Here is a 23,384-nt window from a genome sequence, read left to right as displayed (position 1 = left end):
CTTTCACAGAAAAAATGTAAAATTTCCAGTCAGAATAATTCAGTTTCTCAGAACAAATGTATCACTAGTTATTGGCAGATTTTCAGTTAGCTTACAATATAAAACAAAAATTTTATTTGGGGTATTATAGTTCAGGGGGAAGAGGACATATTGTATATATACCATACTATTTCACAAATAAGAACACCTGCATGTTAAATTCTGCTTCTTCTGAAACACTGACTTGCTTAAATTTCAGGGACCAGCTGATCTTTACTGGAGATGAAAACTGAAGGGGAACATTGCACAGAGAGAAACACTTGGGACCTTAATTCATTGAAACCAGATATAAAGCTTAAAGAAGAGAGTATTTTGAGAGCACTGTCAAAAGGCCTCCAGTCACTCACTACTTTAAAATATTCTTTTTAAAATTATGGCATATTTCTCACCTGTAGGAATTTTCAGGAATCTGTCATTAGATCTTTTTGGCTAAAATACTAAACAAAATAACAAAGAAAGGACTTGCAGAATGATTGTGGTTGCTTAGCTTCCTGATTAAACCATCCCTAAGCATGCCATCTACACATACATTTGATCTTAATGTCTCTGAATGATCCATTAAATTTTCAGCATCAATTACACATATTAAGTACTCCCTAAGTACATAACAGACCGTTAAAATCCAGACTGAGTTTTATTGTTTATTTTACCAATGATCTGTTGCTAATAGGTTGCACTTTCATTCCTGGTAGGATAATTCCTGGATTCACTGGGGTATATCCAGTAGACACAGTTTTGCTGGTGTATAGTCCTCGTCAAAGGACATACAGTAGGACAGATGTACCGCCTCCTCTATGGTAACAGATTTGTGCTTGTAATTAAACGGTCATGACAATTTCCATAGTCCCATTAAGAAATGGTTTTTAGAAAAGCCCTCTCTAAAAGTGGATACATTGTCTTGTAGTCTAGAGCCCTACAGAATAGAAGCAAATAAAACTCATGCACCATTGTCATCATGAAAAGGAGAGTTGACTCTAATCTGAGTCAAGTCCAGGACCACAGCTGACGACCATCTGAGACAGGAATATCTTTAGTTCCAATGGTTTACACAGGAAAAGAATAAAGTAAGTGCTCATAAAATTGTGTTAAAAAATGAGTCAATGAGTGGCTGAACAGCTCAGGAAAGGGTAGACTGTTTCTCACTTCTGTAGGTAATATAGTAAAGAATCAAAGGACAAGACCCCTCGGACCCTGCTGAACAATTTATCACCTGTGTGACCTTTAGTGAGAAATCTAAGCCTTCAGGGGCATCTGCTTCCTCACTTCTCAAATAGAGGGTTTCAGCAAACTGATTTCTAAGATCCCTTCTAGCTCTCAAATAAAATGATTCCTCTAGTGGTGTGTTGGCCAAGGTGACAGTTTTCTTTATAGTTACATGCTGCTACAAAACCCATGGCATACTTTATTAGGAGGCTTTGTCACTTCCAGTATTTAAATGTGGTATGAGGGTTCAGGAAGCTGTCCTAGATTTCCCAGTTCATTTATGCTTTTACTAGTCACGTGCAGACACATTCTGAATTCTTTTTCTAGGTAAATTAAACCTTACACACATTCTATGAACTCTTAAAAAAGTTATTTCCTTAAGACAAAAAGCTTAAGGGGAATTATTCCATTTAAATAAAACCCATAGTTTAATGTTCTGATGTTAATTAAGAGAGAGTGCAATAAATGGTGGTTGAATATTGGCTTCATTTTTAGTGAGAAAAAAAAAATCAGTTGTGTGAGCCATCTCCAGCTGGTCACACGTGGGAGGACAAGGTGTGATCTCACTGATTTTCAGCTGCATCACTGCTAAATATTGGCCCAAAATACCAATGTTTAATTTGCCTGATTCTCTCTTTCTCCCAACTAAGTAATCTTAGGAAGGTCTTGCACACTTTGGATAGAATCTGAAAGTGGAACTACTGCTATGTGGGTCATGAAATGAAGTTGACTTGCATTTAAAACCCAAACTCTATGGATTCCCCAAAGCAACAGAACTTGAATCTTCATTTAATTTTTTCCCCCATATAAACTTCAAAACAGAAACAAAGTGGCATTGAGTCATCTCTTGGTAGTTGGATAGCCTGAGGAATCAAGGTAAATGAAGGCTGACTAAATTGTATTTTCCACCTTCAGAGTTCCTGTAATTACATTTACCCAATTATTCTGAAACTCATTCAGTCATTAGGTGTTGATTTGTTTATGAAGTTGGCGACTGACAGCTGTTTGGGTCTCATTAGGCCCTGTTCTTATGTAAATGTCTCTCATAAAAACGAAGTTAATTTTCATTGGGTAACAACTGTTCAGTTCTTATACAATATAATTTCTCTGAGCAGGTGTATACATTTGATATTTCCATTCTAAGTTATCCTAACTAGTACATTTTCCAAAGTTAACAGATCTTTAATAATGCAAGAATCACATTTGCTTTTATGCATTCAATTTATATTTTGTGTAAGTTTGAATCAAAATAGCAGAACAAAGATTTGTCCAAAATAACACAGCTTCAAGCTAAGCTTCATGGCTTTCCCCAATGAAATATTATTTGCAAAAGTTTGAAATGAATATAATAAAGTTATCAAGAATGCCAAGGAGAGTAAATATATCTAATCTTTATAGCAGAAATTTTAAATGTTATAGATCCCAAAACAATGGCAATAACCAGTTAAACACTATTTATTTAAATGTAACAATAATGTAAGTATTAGTCAGTAAGAATGCTAAAATAAATATCCTACTGAGCTGTTTGTTTTTAAAAAAATATTTTCACTTTCTTTTTCCAGGGCTTTGAAGGAAAGTTGGAAAAGCAGAAAGAATTCATTTTTTTTAACATGTGTTTAAAGGCAAATGCACAAAAAAAAACTTAGTTGATTTTTTCTGTCTTCAGACTGAAGTATCTTATAATAAAATATCTCTTTAGTTTACTGAGGCACACTGAATTGAAATTCTATATAATTTTCCAACATTCAATGAGCCACCTACGATATAGCAGGCACTGTGTTCAGGCTAGAGTTTAAGGGTCAATATATCTCCTTTCCAGTGTTTAATTAACATTGAGGACAATTAACCTTTCCTGACTATGCTAAAACTTTCACTTTGCTGATACATCTTTCAAGTTAAGAAATAATAGTGCAAAGAAAAAAAAAAGAAGAAATAGTAGTATAACATACATTTTGAGTGTAAAATATCTATAAACATGTTTTTCTGATAAGGTTAATACTTTTGGGGTACTTACTAAACTACAATAAATAAGAAAAATAGCTCATAATGTTTCTAGGGGTGAAAAGACATCTCTAAAATATACCACTGATATTATCTTACTATAATTTTGAAATCATACCACACATTTTCATGAATAAAAATAATTTTCAAATAATGATAGAAATATACTTATTTGTATATGTGAAATAAGGGGGAAAAACCCTCAGTAGCTTGGGTCCAGTATGACTACTACTTCAATTACAGATGTATCATTTTGCATAAATTTCTACTGATATATATGATTAGAAAGTCCTTGAAATTAAATAAAAGTTTGATTATATTCCCAGCAGTAGGCATCAAAAAGTAGATCTTGCAGAAAGTAAGAACTTGTTATACAAAATATCAACAGAGTACCCAGAAATGGCTCACAGTTGGACAAAAAATAAAAGATCTGTATGAATAAAATTTCAAGCATTTTATTCCAACTGTCGTAATGATGCACCCTTAAAACTAATTAAGGAGGCATTCTTACATAATGCCATTATTCAATTTTCAACTAAAAGTATTAAAATAATGCCAGGTTGTTATTTAACCAATTATTTTTGTATAGAATCTAATTTTTAGATAAAATAATCTGAGGATTTATTTCATAATTTTCTTTTCACCAAAGGGGTATGGAAGATAGATATCACAGAAAAATATAATACTTGTCTCTCTCATGCTTTTTCTGCTGTTCACATCACAGAATCTTACAATTCCAGGACTGTGAGGGACCCTTAAGATAATCCAATTTAAAAATTTCATTCTATGCATAAAGAATTGGCCTTAAAAGGTAGTGAATGTGAAGATCATGTGGCTAGCCTCTGACAAAGCTACTCTGAGAATTCAGGCCTTCTAATTTCTATCTGGGCTTCTTCTTTGGGCAAAGTTCATCCTGTTCAAGGGCTTTAAATCCTATTCACAGTACTTAATTCTTAATCCCCCATCCCTTAAGTACTGCACTGTTTTGATTGGTCATCCTAACATGAAACAGTGTAACATCTGGGAAAAACTATTGTGTGGTTTTTTTCTTTTACATTACTAAAAATATTCTTTCTTGATTACTGAAGCCTCTGCCTCCTAGGGATGATTTTTATTTATTGAAAAAATATGACTAGAGAAAGGAGTATATGTTAAGTTTTTGATATAAAAAGAAGGGCTTTGAAGCATGTCAATAAATTTGCAATTTATACTGCTTGAAGTTTTAGATTCCTGTATCATTGCCTTTTGTATGTCAAATCTAAAGGAACTGGCTCTTAAGTTCTCACCCCCAAAATAAAAACTTGGGGCAGGCAAGAAGGGATGTCAGAGGAAGCTGGGACATGGGAAAGAAATTTTTCATGTTTTTCATTAGCTCTATTTTTTAAATATTTTCAATACAAAAGAAATATCTGGGTTTTTGGATGGTACAAAATAATGAATAAATATCTTGCCATTGTGCTTAACTCATCTTAATATCCAAGTCATGCCAATAGAGATAGTAAGTTAAAGTGACAGCCATATCTAAAGATGTCATCTCTCACCAAGTTTTTTGGGGAAGAAGCACTATGACTCTTCTCCACTGTGTGAACTCACTGGCATGGTAAATGCTTGCTGATGTAAATTCTTGACAACTCGGCATACTTGGAAGGCATTCCTGAAAGAGAGATAGGCAAAATTAAACTCCATCTTCTATTCCCCAGGGGAAATATGTTTACTTATCACTGTAAGTGAAAAAGACCTGAGGGAGCTGGGCATGGTGGCAGATGCCTGTAATTCTAGCTGGGAGGCGCAGGCAGGAGTATTGCAACTTCAAAGCCAGCCTCTGCAATTTAGCAAGGCCCTAAGCAACTTAGTTAGACCCTGTCTCTAAATAAAAAATAAAAAGGGTTGAGGATGTTGCTCAGTGGTTAATTACGCCTAGGTCCCAAAACAAAAACAAACAGAAAAACCTGAGGAAAGTCTAATGTAATAATCTTAAGTATTGGTGGTGGTGATGTGGATGCAATCCATGATTTTGGGAAATAACTGCAAATAAGATGCTACATGGAATTAAACGTCTCCCAGTTCTCACATGTACAAACAGAAATGGATTAGGAGCCATTTTTAAAATCTGTTGTTAGCATACAGTAAAATTATTATATTCATCATGGTATTTATGCATTCATTACAATGCCAGATTATCAATGTATATATAAAAAAGTAAATTTTATTTTTAAAAAATGGATCTGTATTTCTTTTTTGTTTTATTTTGTTTCTAAAGAGAAACCAGGTAAAGATAACTAGGAAAGGAAGAAATGAAGACATGAAATGGGGAAAGGAGAGGACGTTTACAGTGAAAAAAGAGTAGAGAAAATAATATTCAAAACACAATTTGAGAGTATTTGTTCTTGAAGTTATTCCCATTTAGTATCTCAGAATGAAGAATGTGGTCTCCTTATAATACATTGCTGACTTTATGTCAGCTTTAAGCTATATAATACTTTTTTTTTTTCAACTCAAAAGAGACTTTTAGAATTTTAACTGCTTTCAAATGGAAAAGGAAGAAGCCACCAATCACAAACATGAGAAAATATACTTACTTCCTGGACAAGATGCCAGGTAAGGCCATGGTTGGTTGAGTACTCCAGCTTCACCTGGTTGTCCATGTGTGGGGTATATTTCTGGCCACATCCCATCACCAAACTGAACTGAATCATATAGGAAGCGCCTATCTGCATTGATTGTGTTTCCACATAGCGCATACTTGAGGCGAGTTTAGAATCTCCTGTAAAACTGAAAGAGACAGAGGTGGAAGTCAGAAAATTCTAAAAGTGATGTATCAGAAGAAAATTAAGCTCCTCACTTTTTTTCTTTTTTTGGTACTGGGAATTGAACCCAGAGGCACTTAACCACTGAGCCACATCCCAGACCTTCTTATTTTTTATTTTGAGACAAGGTTTTGCTAAGTTGCTTAGGGCCTTACTAAGTGGTTGAGGTTGGCTTCAAACTTGTGATCCTCTTGCCTCAGCCTCCCTAGCCACTGGGAATATAGGTGTGTACCACAGCTCCTCACTTTGTGCTGTATGCTATAACAGTTTCAGGTTACTTATTTAAACCTTGCTAAGTTCCAGAACATATTTCATTCAATCAAATAAATGTGATTTAAAATAATCAATTAAATAAGCTACTTTTTAAGAAAGTTGATACCTATAATTGTCAAATGTACCTGAAATTGGGTATTCACTCATATATTGCCCTCATTAATCTCACCTCTTGCAATCTATCCAAAGGAAATAATTATAAATTCAGAGACAATTTCATAAAAATGTGATGAATATTACACGAATAATTATAATATAATTTTTTGCAATCTTATTGTCAAACTAGAGAAAAATGGAAGGCTTAAGTATAAAATGGCATAGCCAGCCACCTGGCAAAAATTGTGTATATTTCAAATATTTATGAAGGTCATATAATCACATTAAATTTATATTATGAAGTACATTTCAAAAATCTCCATAAGATGATGAAGAAAGGAAATTGACCAGAATGCTTGTGGTGGCTGTGCTTGGTGGTAAAAAAATTTGATGATTTCCAAATTTTTTTGTTTTATTTTCCAAATAGATTCTAATGCTCATGCATTAAGTACTAAAAAATCATAAAGTAATCTTAGCAGTTGTACCCTAAGTCAGTAAAATTCCCATGTTTTACTGGGTCCCAACTGAGTGCTATATAACTGTAATTGTAAACTGTTTGAAGGTAAACAAAATTATTATTATTATGTTTTAGAGAAAACTTCTCAAGGAATTTGTAATCTACCAGAGAAAAATTAAAAAATGGACACATTGGCATTGAAGTTACACAGGTCAACTGCACTAGGGTTTATCTGCCATGGCACTTGTTTCTGCAATTCTATAAAAGGTCCACTACTGCTCTTCCACAGTAACCCCTACTAGTCAAAAGGCACAGAAGATGTGGGCAGAGGAGCTAATGTAATACTTTGTTGCATTTAATATATTTTCTATTATGGTATCAGCAAAATAAGGAGTAACTACGATGACTTGCTTCTTGCAGAGAGGAAGATGTTATTTATAATGGAATATTATTCATATATAGGTTCACAATAGACTTGGACTTGAGGTTATAAAATATAAACTTTTCCTATCAATGAGTAATTGCCATTTATTTTTTTTTATTGTTGGTTGTTCAAAACATTACATAGTTCTTGATATATCATCTTTCACACTTTGCTTCAAGTGGGTTATGAACTCCCATTTTTAGCCCATATACAGATTGCAGAATCACATCAATTACACATCCATTGATTTACATATTGCCATACTAGTGACTGTCGTGTTCTGCTACCTTTACTATCCTCTACTATCCCCCCTCCCCTCCCCTCCCCTCCCCTCTTCTCTCTCTACCCCCTCTACTGACCTTCATTTCTCCCCCTTGTATTATTTTTCCCTTTCCCCTCATTTCCTCTTGTATGTTCTTTTGTATAACCCTGAGGGTCTCCTTCCATTTCCATGCAATTTCCCTTTTCCCTCCCTTTCCCTCCCACCTCTGCATTAAAAAATGACAAAATCATAGAATTTGCAGGGAAATGGATGGCACTAGAGCAGATTATGCTAAGTGAAGCTAGCCAATCCCTAAAAAACAAATGCCAAATGTCTTCTTTGATATAAGGAGAGTAACTAAGAACAGAGTAGGGACGAAGAGCATGAGAAGAAGATTAACAATAAACAGAGTAATTGCCATTTAGATAAAAGATTTTAAATTAAGATTTATACTTGGAAAATGAGTAGAGAAATAAAATAGAAGAGCTTCAATATCTGCTTTAGTAGAATGTTAAAAAACAAAAACAAAGGAAAGAGGTATATTCAGGATAGCTGGTCTTGCAAATCAGTTAAGAAATAGCAAAAGCCACAACTTGTTTATTATTATCAATAAAGGTGCCCATCATTTGTTGTTAGGCCCAGTCCATGACTGTGCTCAGAATAATACCCAAGTTATCTTCTTTAGTTTCATCTTCAGAGTAACTCTGTATAGTAGGAAAAATGATCTCTTTTTAGCAATTGAGGAAATGGGCTAGTCAATGGTAGAGAATCAATGAGAAATTGGCTTTGCTTGACTCCAGAGTCTCTTAACCAATACACTATTTCTGTATCTTCCAATCATTCTAAAATTGGGAGAGAATAACACTGCAATTTGAAACAAATTTTGCTTATAGTTAATTTATAAGTCATTAACTTACGCAATGATACCATGGTGTTAAAGATATAAAGCTATGATTGTTGTTTTATGTTACAGTACACAGGACACAATCTAAAAAATGCAACACTGTAAAATGAAATTTTTAGCAATATTGGCGGAGTAAATCAACATAGAACAAAAACAGTAATAAGCCATATAGGCACGAACTTATCTCCATAATTTCGATGGTCTTCTGAATAGGCACAAAAAGGTTTTCCAAAGGCTTTTTTTCTGGGAGAAATAGTGGTGCTTTTAGGATTAAATGCCCTTTCTAAAGCTTTCAAAGAAGAAGGTAATTAGAGGAATGCCAACTAGGCTTCATTTAAATTGTTCTTGCTTTAAAGATGTGCTGTTTGTCCTGGGTGTCTTGAAAGAAAACCCCACAGCGCAGGCAGCATAGGTCCTGATGGGTCTGCAAGTGACATGAAGACACTAAAGCCTTCTCACTTCTGCCATGCATGGTATTTCCCCACCCCAGAATTTCTGAAATAACTTAAGAATATTTTCAGTTTTTTTTGATAAATTCATCTCTTTTGGACTGTTTATTGTCTCTATAATTCTATACAAAAGCAGATGAAAATCTGTGTTTTTCACACACACGTTGTGTGCACCTAATCATTTGTATCCATCACAAATGGAACCATGAAATTTGCTGAGGACCTGGAAACATACACACCAAAGGACGTGTTCTGAGCTACTACGATGGAGAACAACAGATTTTGATAATGCCATGACACCAAGAAAATCAAAAGATAAAATATATATAAAACAGCGAGTTCAATAAGCAAAATGATGGCAGTGAAACAATGACAAGTCTTGCTTAGCAACTATTGTCTGTCAACTGGTGGAAGCGCTGTCCAGTGGGCCTAGTGTTTCTTATTATGGGCAGATGCTTAAGAGTGGGCCAATTCAACTGCCAGCCACAGCCTATTTTGTCCCCAGTCACCTTCCAGAGATTGTGTCTACCAATGAGTTCTCACCAATGAGATGTAAGAGATGCTAGGTGGATTTACTCACTGGCTCAATTACAAGCTTTTAAAAAGGGACAGATGGAATTGACTGCCACACCCTTCTGCCTGTTGCTTCTATGGGTTTCCTTCCTTTCTAGTGACAATAACAGAACAAGCAGGTGGGTGGAGATAACTTTGCTGACATTGTGAAGTGGAAGCATGGGTCTCTGGTGGCCTTGTTAAGATACTCACCAGTCCTGGGCTGTCTATCCTAGGGCTGCTTGTTATAAGTGAAAAAATAAACCTCTTTACTTTTGTTTATGCCATGGTCAGTGTTTTCTTGTTTTATGAACTGGCTCTGGATGCATTTCTAACCACTACCCCTGCCATACCCATAGCGCTGTACGCTGTACGATATGTATCCTTAATGCCTTAATCAGAAAATAATACAAGAAAGGCACAAATGTCTATGCTTTAAGTTCTAGTTCATTCACAGCACAAGTTCATCTGACTACCTGACTCAGTTGCAGTGTTGGGGGCAGAGAATTTCCTCTAATTTACAGAACAGCTCCTTTTTGCTGCTTACTGAAGTCAAGATTATGTTTACAAAGGCAAAAATGAACCTGAACTTTTTCTCCGTTACAATCATAGGAAGAGAAAAGAACAGGCAGCATCAGCATTCTGAGAAGAAATTCTGGAGACAGAATGCACTAGGAATCAGGAGGCTTAGCTTTATTCATGCTAACTTGCAAGAGTGCCTTAAAAATAAAGGAATAACTTGTAAAAGTTCCTGTGTTTAACTGCAAGATTTCATGAGCCAATGGGGATATCTGTTTCCACTAGGACAATATTACCCCTCCCTTCAATTCCAACTGCAAGAAGGCTAGTAGGCTATTATGACACCAGTCAAATGGATAACACCATGATGTAGCTTCAGTCTCCACAGTTCTAAGTTCTTGGTATAGCTCCTTCACCTCCTCCTCCCCTGCTTAATTTCAGGTGCTGCCGAGGACCTGCTTTCCTGACCACATTGAAACCTCCCTGCAGCGAGGGATCATATTTTATTACTCTGCCTCCCCAAAAGATGCAAAAAGGACCTGTATCTCACAGAAAACATGGTGTTAGACACCATGATGTTTCAATGGTTGGATTATCTCATTTGACCTTTGAGCCAAGGCCATTTGGGAGACATCAGGGATCTGTAACACTGTGTCACAGAGAAGGACAACTGAGAGATGGAGTTGCTGGTCCCAGAGTCACACAGTTGCTAGAAATCAAGAAATGAGACCTTCTGACTTCTATTTTGACATTCTTTCCACTATATTCCACCTGGGCAAGGCTCTCAAAGAATGTTTGCTAAATGAAATGAGCACATGAGTGCAGTCTCTCACCTGGGGAGAAGACAGGTTTTACGAAACTATAGCTACTTCAATACCATAATGAACACAGATAAGGTTTTGAGGTGACCTTGGCTTAAAGAAATCACATTCTCTCCAGAGTCTCTTTTCCATCTTCAGAAAAAATAAAAGACTTTCATATGAAAGGAAGATAACATATAACTAAAGTAAGCAGTAGAATACTTGGGCCACAAACTCCTTAAAAGCAAATTCATGTCAAACAGCCAAATCATCCAGGGACTGAGTCATTTTTGACAACTGATTTCACCTCTTTAAGAATATTTTTGTCAGACAGTCAACATGGCTGAAATCTCATTATTAATGTGCTGTAACAGAGGACACTATATCCATATTTACATTTCTTAGAAATCGAAGCAAAACTGCTATTTTCAAGAATCTCACAGAAAAGAAAAAATCTGCAGAGTTCTTTTCAGAGAACAGAAGAGTCACAGAATGCTATTTTTTTTGAAACTACACATAAGTTTTAGTCATCTGCAGAAGAAGATGTGAATGAATCTCGCTCTTAGATATCATTGTCTTTTTATGTTTTTATAATCATCAAAGGTATGTTCACTAGATTTGATAGAAAAAAAAAACCTGTTGATACCATGGGATTAAAGGTAGCATTTTAATTCAGTTGCTATTTCTACAGTATTAGAAATAACCATAATATTTTAGTGGATTTTATAAATTGTATACTTACTGAAAAAACAATCTGACAATGTAGAAGAAGCATTTTTTTAAAGAAATTAGAGCTTGCAACTCCATTATATGGATATGATCACTTAACATTTTAATATAAATACTTCTAGAAATTTTTCTTATGCTTACATAAACATACAGACACATATACACTCATTTTTATTCTGTAAAAAAGTTAAGAGCTGGGATGGATTGCACATGCCTGTAATCCAAGTGATAAGGGAGGCTATGGCAGGAGGATTGCAAGTTCAAAGCAGCCTCACCAACTTAGAGAGTTCTTAAGCAATTTAGCAAGACACTTTCTCAAAAGAAAAAATAAAAAGGGCTGGGAATATGGCTCAGTGGTTAAGTGCCCTAGTTCAATCCCTAGTATTAAAAAAGAAATCATAGTGTATTTGCCTTTTTCTTTTTTTTTTTCAATGATTTCATGGCCATCTTCCATTGTCATTTTTTAAAATTTAATTTAATTTTTTAATTAGCTACACATGACATTACAATGATCTTGGCAATTCATACATTTGAATCATTGGGGTATAATTTCTCATTTATCTAATTGTACAGATTGCAGAACCACCCACCACCATTGTCATTTTTAACAAATAAAGCCAATCTCCAAGTATGGAAATTTTAGAAAGCTGTTTCCATTTGTCATTGCTATAATCAATGTATCTATAATATGCATCTTATGTATCTGTGCACTTGTCTAATAATTTCTGAAGATAAATTCCTAGAATCAGAATTGCTTAGTCAAAGCCAAGCCTCCATCATTTAGAGTGTGATTTTAATATTTTGCTTTAGTCCTCTATGGATCAAGATTGCAAACAAGAGATAAGACCCAGACAAATGAAAAGAGATAATTAACAGGCATGTTGTTAAAGTTGACACTCACTGCCAGGGTTGTTTCCAAAAAGATCGTACCAAATTACATTTAAAGAACATTATGACTGAGGAGCCGATTCTTAGCACTTGTCAATATTGAACACTGATAATATTTTTCATTTTAGCTACTTTATGTCTCTTAATTTTTATTTTTTGATTATTAATAAAATTAAATGGCTATTTGTGCTTATTGGCTATTTGTATTTTTATGTGTGTGGAAGCAGATTTTTCATGTACTTTTTCCATTTTAAAGAATAGGGTTAATCTTTATAATTGCTTTGTAGTAGTTCTTCATATATAGAGAATGGATAGCCTGTTATGTTAAAAACATTCCCCCACTACAAATTTGTTGTAATAGGTTGTTTTTAAGGAGAATTTTTTTCTTCCCCAAATACAAGTTTAGAATTTTTAAGCAGCGGAATTCTTATGATGTTGTTTTATTGGTGCAAATGACATTTGAAAGAAATATGTATTTTTTATATGTAAACTTTCAAAAAATAAATTAAATTTGTTAATTACCTCCTTTCGTTTGTATAGGTCTTCACTTGTTTTTTGTTTGCAATCTTGATCCACAGAAGACTAAAGCAAAATATTAAAATCACACTCTGAATTATGGAGACTGTAATTTCCCCTTCATAATTCTAACAGTTTTGCATTCTGGTCCTTGCTCTATGGTGGGCAATATGTGGAGGCCCCTGACTGTCTTCACTTCTGTCAGCTTCTCCCCCGATGGCACCCACCTCTGTTCTAGTTGACAACCTCAGCTTCAGTTAGAAGGATTTAGTGAGGACTGGGCTGAGGGGCTAAGCTCTTCCTCACTCTGCTCTCAACACACTTTCCTCTAGCATGGTTTCTTCCAGAAACCCACTCATATTTCAGGTTCCAAAAATGGTATGGCATTTCCTGCTTCCTGGTGCATCATTCCAAGGTCAGAAGGAGAAAAAGAGTAAAACATGTTGACTTTGATGAACTATTTAGTAGTATTCCTCTCTGTTTCTTGACTACATTCTCTCAGCCAGTTTCTCAACGGTACTTATTATCTAACTAAGAAATTCCCAGATATCACATTTATCTTATGTAAACACTTTTTTAACTTACTTTATTCAATCTACAGCCTCAAAAAAATTTTAATTCCTCTACATAATGCATTTTGTCACGCAGTTATTTAATACTTCACTTAAAGAAGTTTTTATGGATTTTTAAGTGACCAGATCCATCCTTATTTATTGAGTTAAGATTTCAGAGTTAGGTTGGCAATCAAAGATATTTTGTACTCTATGTGCTTTTGAGCATCTGTTTTAGGTTCTTTTTTTATATATATACTTTTGTTCCTAGCACCTGCTTTGTTTTGCTTATCTTTATCCTTCCTATATAAAGTAAGTTTATATTTTTCAACTTAATTTTCATCCTTATTCTCTCAGTTTAGAAATTCAAATATAGCTCTTTAAATCAGGATTAGATAGTTTATGCTAGATAAACTCTTAGGCCAACAAAAAGTATAAGTCAGGTTCTTTGGTTGTTAATAATTCAGCTTTTACAGAAAGCTATCTCATTGCAAACAAAGATCAGATTAAAATTGAGCACTCAGTAGAAAATATCTCCAAAAGGATTAGACAACATTTTGTGTGGGAAATAAAAGTGGAGGGACCGAGTCCCCTAAGAGGTTTGGCTATCTGTACACAAAGGCCATCACCACAAAGGAACATGACACTATCTACCCAGGTTATGAGCATCTACAGGGTACTACTGTAGGATGGGTGGGTAAATAGGACACAGACACCACAGGGTAAGGGTCCTCTACTCCTTGTTTAGGAGTCCAGAGTTCCATTCATAGTCCAGTCACTTACCCAGGTCACCTATTCACTCAGACCAATTCATCTAGATGCCATAAGCTAATTCCAGTAATTTTTTTAAATCTAGTTTAACATTTGTAGAAATTTGTTGGTGAGATACCGGTTTTGAAGACTGCTAAGTTTCAATTGATAAGTCTTCATTTGGCCTTTTTTGAATGAAATGTTTAGCGATTGGAATAAATTGTGGGAGAGACAGACAACCCTCTGCTGAGTGACAGGTAGAGGAGGAGGAGTTACAAAGCACAGTCCAAAATGTGCCCCCAGAGAGAGGAGGGAGAAGATGAGAAGGAAGGACAGAAAGGACAAGCTGTCAGGTAGAAAGTGGGGGAGACCTACGAACCAGAGAGGGGAGAAAAAAATCTTCTCAAAACTCTAGTGGTGCCTGCTGGTCTCTTTATCAGGCAGGTGTGTGTGTGTGTGTGTGTGTGTGTGTGTGTGCAGACAAGGTATCAGGGTCTATTTTTATCTACAGTACTTCCTGATATTTATGTGGGGGTGAAGGCAATCAATAAACTTTAGCTATTTCTAGCTTGTCCTATGTCTGTCCCTGCCTTCAAAGCATCTGCTGTCTCTTGACTATCCAGAACCCTTGGATTCCTGTTTTTCTCACATTGCATCATATCATCTACAGAGTTACTTGGGTAGAAGTGCCTTGCCTGATCCACACTTAATCCTCTATTCTTAGGATGTACCCTTTGAACATCCTCTGGGGTCCTTTCTATTTCTCTACCTTGCTATTCACTTCCTTTCAGAAAGGAAAGGAAGTACTGGTCCATGTAGTCAGGCCTGACAGCCCTGGCTGAAAAGATTTAGCATGGAGGGGAGAGTTAGGGAGAGAAAAATACATGAGGCTGCATTGAAATCTCCTTTTCCCCCTTCTAGCTGTGAATAGCCATGTGCATTATTTAGAGAATACTTAAGCAGAGCCATTTTAAGAATTTTTTAAAGACCTTGATACTTTTAATTTTGGAAACTCCATCCCACATCACAGCAAATATACTAAAATGCACCTGTGTTCCACTATGAAGTACAAATGTTCTTAGTTGTTAAAATCTTCAAATGGATTTTACAATTTTGTATTTAAATTTTATTTGGCTACAGGTAATGCCTTTAATATACATACGGCTGTGATTTCTCAGCGTACTCAGGAATCTGAACAGAAAATTATTTCTAAGATTGTGAAATTCTATGAATAATAAGTTTAGTAATTAATGAAGTTGGCATAATGTTGTGTTTTGTAGACATTAAATTAAAATTCATTACTCATTTTTTATTTTGCAATTTTCTTGTCCTATTTTGGAGACAATACACATTTCCTAGATCTTGGACTTTTTCCAGACCCCTGGAAAGCTTGGAGCTATAGCATTATGCCCAAAAAGAGTAATGGAAGAGCTTCCTAGGCAGAGATATAGCTAGTGCAAAGGTGCTGGGGGAAAAAGAGTTTGGCTTGCTGGAGCACCAAGAAAGAAGAACATGACTGGGTTGATTTGGTGAAAGGCAGTGAGGTAGAGGTGGAGGTTGTAGAGGCTGACACAGCCAGGTGACCCAGGGAAGACCAAGAGGATTTTTGTGAACCATTTTCCAGAGAAAATAATAGCCTTAGCCTACTGAATTCCTGTTTCAACAGACATAACTTCAGATCTCACCCATCAAATGTAGATTTATTTTTTGATATTGTTTTGTTTAGTGGTTTGTTTTCTTACTTCTGAAGTCTTGTTTAGTTACTTAGTCCAAAAGGAAGATTTTGAAGGAAATTAACTTTGAGAAATTAAAGATTTAAAAATCAACCCAGTGGACATGAACAGGACATGAGTTGTGGAACACAGCCATTATATCCTTTTCTTAGGCTGATCCTCCAAAACATGTCCTCCAAAACAGATCAAGGGGTCCACTTCTCCATGGCCATCTTCCGACTCCAAGCACCATGACAACATGTGCAGATGGTGCTACTGACTTCCTTGATAAGCTCCTTCTACTGCTCTCCTATAACCCCCTGCCTCTCCACACAGCAACCATCACTATTTAAAAACATAAGGTCACATCACTCCTCTGCTTCTCCTGCCTCCTCAGGCCCTTTGTCCTCACAGTTCCCTCTGCCCACCTGCTCTTCTTCCATAGCATTGTCAATCATCATTCTGAACTCTAATGCCTCCCAGAGGGCTTCCCTGACCCTCTCACCTAAAATAGCCCCACTCTCCTCTTCTGCCACCTAAAACTAACTTGATTACCCTCATAGCATCATAATAATCAAGGATATTATTAAGAATAGGAACTTGTTCCTGGTCACATATCTGTAATCCCAGTGGTTTGGGAGACAGGAGGATCCCAAGTTCAAAGCCAACCTCAGCAACTTAGCAAGACCCTGTCTCAAAGACTTGTTTACTGTTGCTATTGTCCTCCAGAATATGAAAGCTCCATAAGCAAAGGGCTTCTCTATCTTTATGTCCTATACTGACTGCTACCCTTTCAGTACAAATAGTGCCTGTAAAGCCGTCGATGAACAATTGAATGTATACACTATTCTATCAATAAATGAAAGATTTCCTATAATGAGATCCTTATGGTGAAAAAGCCTAATACATAGGCTCTATTTTAGAAATAAATCACTTATAAATCTATTTAGGGTTAAACTCAATAGCAATTTTATAGAGGCATGGAAAGCCTCAGCTACTGAGAATACTCTTCACAGCTGTTGAGAATAATAGGAAGTGACTGCAGTGTGTCACTCAACATATTTACCTTCTCTAGCAGTTAAACTTCCTAGACCAGTCAGTAGTTCACTAGGAAGTAGCAGTTGAGGTGGCTCTTGGGAGCTGCCTCCTCCCAACTGACTTCCTTCAGCAGAACAATTTTAGCTGTTTTGATGCTCTTTTTAAGAGTCATTGTGAAAAGAATCCAAGTTGTTAAAAACAAAAACAAAACCTTAAATAGAGGAAATTTCTATATAAGTTATAGATTGATTTTTAATAAAAGAAAAATCCTGTAGAAATTCTACTTGGCTATTATTTTTATTCTATGTCAATTCATTTTACAAAGGGTTGTTTAATAGTTTTCCTCTTAACCTGAGTAATCAAGGACATCTACAGTTTCAGCAAGGCACTAATTGGAGATCTCCTTTGTCCAAGTTTACCAACAACACAATCTTTATATTAGCATCAAGAAACTTCTTTGACAAATTTCATAGACTAGTAGAAAGGAATAAAGATCTGGGGCTGGGGCTGTGGTTCAGTGATAGAGTGCTTGCCTAGCATGTGTGAGGCACTGGGATCAATTCTCAGCACTGCATATAAATGAATAAATAAATAAAGGCCCATGACAACTAAAAAATATTAAAAAACAAAAAAGAGAAAGGAATAAAGATCTGCATGTAGTAAAGACTCTGGTTCATACATCCTTATTTTTAAAAATTAACCAATATTTAGAAGAAGAGGCATATATCATTTAAAAATGTGTAGTCCAGCTGGGTGTGGTCTGTAATCCCTCCAAGAATATCAAAAGTTTGAGGCCAGCCTCAGCAACTTAGTGAGACCCTGTCTTGAAATAAAAAAATATAAAGGGTTAGGGATGTGGCTCAGTGGTAGAGCATTCCTGGGTTCAATCTCTAGTACTGAAAAAAAAAAATCAAATCAAATAAAAAATACGTGGCCCAGTGCTTGTTTAATGTGTGACAGATCCCAGTGCAGATCTGAGTGTCCCTACAGATGCACCTGAAGTCTGATGCATCTGTAGGGACACTACTAGGTGATCACCAGGTCAGTCTGGAATCTTGTTGGGTTGTTCATCACTGTACATCATTGTTTCCTGATGGTCCTTAAAACCTGGAAGTACCTTAACAACAACTTAATAGCCTCTCAAATATAGATTAAAATTTCACCCATCCTTCAATTCTGCTATAGGATTATATAATTATTATATAACACAAAATTATTGATTTTCTTCCATCCATTAGTTGAGCTATAGTACAATTTTCTAGCTCATGGCAAATGAATTGTATTTAATTTATATTCTGAGATAAACAGGCACTTAGCATCCTTTTTCATCGTAGGTTTTTGCCTGGGAAACCATTGCTTCTCATAAAATATACAAACAATTTTTACCTTGTCCATATCATAGATACCCCAATGACATAAGAACGCATACTTTCTTGTTTTTTGGTACCAAGGATTGAACTCAGGAGCACTCAACCACTGAGCCACATCCCCAGACCTATTTTGTATTTTATTTAGAGACAGGGTTTCACTGACTTGCTTAGTGCCTTGCTTTTGCTTAGGCTGGCTTTGAACTTAAGATCCTCCTGTCTCAGCCTCCCAAGCTGCTGGAATTACAGGCATGCACGACTGCGCCCGGCCAAGAACAAATACTTTTTAAATGTCAGGAACACACAGAATTTGTCAGTTCTTTCTGACTTGGGCTACCCATCCTGAAGCTGTTCTCTTCGTCTTCTCTCTCCGGTTTCCTACATTTCCAGGGCTGAACATACCACCTCTAGCTGGTGTGAAAAGCTAGGCTTCAAAAAGCATCCCATCCCTTCATCACACACCACCCAGTGCTACTTGTTTTGCCCTCACATCTTTTGTCATTCACAGTGAATTTCACTTCTTACACATTGCTTTTATTTTCTCTCTCATTATTTACTTTAGAAAATCTTTCTTTCTAAAATGTGAATCTAACAGGACTAGTGCTAGTGATTTACTTGTATAAAGAAAAAAAAAAGAAAGCTTTAATTAGCAATAAATAAAACATTAGACTTAAAAAATGAGCAGCTTTAGTGTCCATGAAGTTCTCAGGAGTTTCTTTTCATGTTCCTGCAAGTTTCACCTTTTACTAAATCTCCTTTTAATTAAATCTGCTTTTCTTCAAGCACCACTAATAATAAGCAAAACTATAGCTCTTCTAATCCTATTTTAATTTTTACTTTAAGTGTTAATAAGGTCATTATACTTTTTTTGTACTTTTGTATTGCAAATAAACTATGTTTAAGTTATATTATAAGACAAATACGCTTTTAGGACACTTTTTTTGTGTGTGTGGGATTTCATTGTAACATAACCACCCACCATTCACAAAATCTTATCTATAAAAACATATTCAGTGTTACTGGAATATAATCCACTTATACCGCGGTGATGATTGGTATTTAAATAGGAAAATACTGACAAAAATAAGTATAGGCACTATGATCTTTCTTTTGCACCAACCAAATCTATTTTATACAAGAAAAAGCTTACTTAACATTTCTATTTGAATTCTTTAAATTTTAGAGGCATGGTCTTTTGCATTATTCAGGCAAAATGTTGTTTACTAGCCTTTAAAATTCAAGAAAGTTTCTCATAATGCAGACCTACATATGTGAAACTACAGATACCAGCTTTTTCCCTTCAACCAGAGAAGGGAGTGGAAAAGGCAGATAGACGGTAGGCACTTTCTATCTGTGACCTTACCTAAACTTTATAACAATCTTGGGAACAGAAACTATTGCCCTCATTTTACAGATGGCAAGCTCAAGTTCAGAGAAGCTAAATACATTTCACTCGACTTCTGATGTTACTGCTTTGACATTGGGACATGTTTGGTAACTTCAAAATGAAGCCATTAAAATGTCATCTCTAGAAATCACAAAAAAAGTGTGTGTGATGGTGTTTCTCTCTCTATGCTCCACCCTGAGCCCATTTTTAGGGGCTGGCAATGGAGAGGATCAGGTAGAGGGCTGAGGTTAGAGTTGGAATGAGGGTGAGAGATGCCACCAGGTCATGATGAGCTGGAAGGCACATACTGAGAGAGCAGGAACTGGAAGTCAGGCATGTCTATTGTACGTTATTTACTAATAAGGTTTAGGTATTTCCTAATTTTTTTTTTTTGTGTGTGTGTGTGGGTGCATACCAGGAATTAAACTCAGGGGCACTTAGCCACTGAGCCACATTCCCAGCCCTATTTTGTATTTTCTTTAGAGACAAGGTCTCACTGAGTTGCTTAGTGCCTTGCTGTTGCTGAGGCTGGCTTTGAACTTTCAATCCTCCTGTCTCAGCCTCCCAAGCAGCTGGGATTACAGGTGTGCACCACCTTGCCTGGCTCAGGTATTTCCTATTTTGATAGAGTTGCTTTAATGCAATCTTCTTAAAATAGGTTGATCAAGATACACTTCTCAAAATGGTTAAAATTTGAGAATTTAGTTAAAACTTCCCTGCTTTGATTATCCAAGCTTCTCATTGGAATTGCCTGAATTTCAACTCAAACCTATGGCCTCAAAGCCCAAGCTTATACCATACCACAACCACTAAAAACAACTGCCAACTCCAATACAACAACTGTCACCTCAATATGCATACATTTAAAACCAAAGCTGTACATGACAGCAACGTCCTTTCCACTTGTTGTATCTGGCTAGTTTATTAGATAGGAAGGAGAAACACTAATGTCCTTTACTATGAGCACTAACAATCTTGAACAAACCTCAATCAAAAGTATTTCCCTCTGGGATCTTCAAATATATGTAATAGGTTTTAAAATTATTTTTAAATCCGGGAGCAAGCAGAAATTCTGACTTCAGATACGGTGTATGGAAGAAAGGAAACTACTACTAAGAATTAAAAGCAACACATTTCTTTCCTTAAAAACAATGTGCTCTAGCATGACAAGCTGTAAAGTGATTTACAACATATTGACAGCAGTTCTTCTAATGAAAAAGCAATTGTCCAAGTATTCCCTGGAGAATGCTCTCAGTAACAACAATCCAAGCTCATGGAAAGTCATGAGTTAGAAAATGAGAACCAAATGAACTCACAGCTGGGAAGAGCCAACAATAATTAATTTAATACCAGCCATTCAGTGTAGACCATGTCTACATGTCCCTCGAGAGAAACAAGGTCACTGGAGGGCAGAAGCCACGTATTCAAATATGTTTAAAGATTTTTTTACTTAATAAAATAACATGCTTCAAAAATTTTATATAAAAAACCTGATTTTTTAAGATGAGGAGGCAAGAATAAATAGTTGGTCAGTATCATCACTTGAATTTCAGTATAGGACAAGTGTTTCTGAAAAATGTCACCAAAGTGACTTCACATTGAATTTTGGACAATTCATTCCTCAACAGCAGCAGAAAGAAAGCAGTGTCATTAAAAGGGGTTTTATTCTGACTCACTGGCTAGGAAAATGGGAACAGTTTGAGATCGTCCATGTTGTTTCATTTAAATGAACAGCAAGCATGTTTCATGTCCTTATTAAAACGGTTACTGTGTTTTTCTAGTCTCATTATCACTGCTAGAGTCTCCCCTCTGTTGTTCCACGATCAAGAAAACTCCTTTTTGTTTCACAGAAGATCAGAAAGTCAAACCTGATTGCTCACATGTTGTTGTTAATAAAATTCCTATGGTGCTGCTCAAGGTGCCCATGGGGATTGCATAATTATTTATATTTTCTCATGGTTTTCTATAATTACTGTGATTGTACTTTCACAAACTAAATGTATCTCCATCAATTAAAGCAGTGGTGGGTTAAGAATATTCATCAGACTTGTGTGAAAGGATATTGTTCTTAGGGTTTTGATCAAAGCACAGAAATTAAACTGCTGTTATCATGCATTCAACCCAAGTGTTAAATTAAAATGCTCAGCAACTTTGGAGTTTATTTGAGCAGATGTTAACTATTTATGAAAATAAACATGATACAGGACTTGCATTCATGATAGGACTCTTTGTTGTATTAAAAGTGGTAGAAAAAAAAGCCCTAATACACAAACTTATGGGATATGTCTTATGGTATGTGACCAATTGGAATTACTGTTAATTCAGGTCAATTAAAAATTTTACAAGCATAAAATTCTAATGAATTGCATTTTGGGCTTACATATTTATATCTTTCTATCTGTTTCACCCCTTACTTTCCATTGAGGCAAGAGAATGAAGGAAGAGCCTCTATAGAAATAAGCATCTGATGCTATCAAATTGAAAACATAAAAGATAACCTTTCCTACATTGAATAGAAATTTCATTCTATCTAGCCTGACATGCTTGCAGCAAAAGTGACCGGCTGTAGTTCCATCCCATTAGCTGTCATTTTGATGCTAGAATTTTAGCCTGCTGTGTGTGAAATGTGACTGTACATGCACAATTCCCATCAAAGGTAATTTTCTGTGCAATGGTGTGTAAAATTTACCTCTAATTATGATAAGGTCACTGATGGGTCATTTATGATATACTCTCCAGAGACAATGGTGGTGAATAGCTTTCAGCATGATTCATCTGAAGGAATTAAATTGACTCAATAGAAAAGAAAAATCTCTAAAAAAATTATTCCCCAATCAGGTCTATAGTTCTAAAGGAAACTAGAGCAGGGTAGTATGCATAGTGGTGAAGGTTGTGGACTTTGGAATCATGCAGACCTAAATTTTAATCCAGGATCTCTGAGCCCACATGAAATGGCCTCTGAGTATCTTGTGGTCTCCCTCCTGGACATGTGTTCTCTCACTAAATGGGTTCCGTGTACCACGGGCCTCTCTCCTGGTCCTTGAATAGGCCATGGTCATTCTTGTTTTGCGGTCTTTATACCACATTTCCTCATAGTTGAAATTCTTTTCCTCCAGATCCCCACATGCCTAGAACTTCCTTGTTGTTCACTTTCCAATATGTAGAATGTATCATTCCACTGTCTGAACTATCCAAAGGTTGTCTTCTCTGCAAGGCATGTTGGGAGTTCCCTATGTCATGTAGTCAGCTCCTATCCCAGTTAATCACTGCTGTATCATCTGGCTGATGTTAATGAAATACTAATCACAACTGAAAGTATTTATTTACTATTTGCTGTATAATCAAATTTCAATGTGAGCATAGGGGGGATTTAAAAATTAAGGGTGTTATCTTAATTAGGATATTCCACAATCTTGAAACCCCATTGGCATTAACTATATGAGTCACTGGTTCAATATTTCTTGATTAAAAAAAAGACATCTCAGTTACTAAATCAGGGCTGAAAAAAACTTCTTGGAGTTTGTATAAAACAGCACGAAAACAGAACTATTTATGAGAAAGTTTGCTAAATAGTCACCAGAGTGATTTCACTCTGATCATCATGGACCTACATGAAGGAAGAATATGGTAGTCGCTTTTATTAGTAGTACTTTTTTTTTT

The 23,384-nt window shown here is 35.8% G+C and overlaps 1 protein-coding gene across 2 annotated transcripts in view; it reads right to left on the bottom strand.

Annotated features, from left to right (window-relative positions):
• Positions 1-23,384, bottom strand: part of Reln (reelin) — a 466,520-nt gene that overhangs the window by 113,458 nt on the left and 329,678 nt on the right. For both annotated transcript variants that reach the window (XM_027926303.3, XM_027926304.3), the window contains exons 21-22: positions 5,823-6,015; positions 4,785-4,897 (exon numbers count right to left, since the gene is read on the bottom strand). In XM_027926303.3, coding sequence (XP_027782104.3) covers positions 4,785-4,897; positions 5,823-6,015 — 306 coding nt within the window. The remainder of the gene's footprint in view (positions 1-4,784; positions 4,898-5,822; positions 6,016-23,384) is intronic.

The sequence above is a fragment of the Marmota flaviventris genome, chromosome 1, assembly GCF_047511675.1.
Source record: "Marmota flaviventris isolate mMarFla1 chromosome 1, mMarFla1.hap1, whole genome shotgun sequence".
In the NCBI taxonomy this organism is placed as follows: domain Eukaryota; kingdom Metazoa; phylum Chordata; class Mammalia; order Rodentia; family Sciuridae; genus Marmota; species Marmota flaviventris.
The sequence above is the reverse complement of the archived record's forward strand: the minus strand, read 5'-3'. Positions and strand labels throughout refer to the sequence as shown.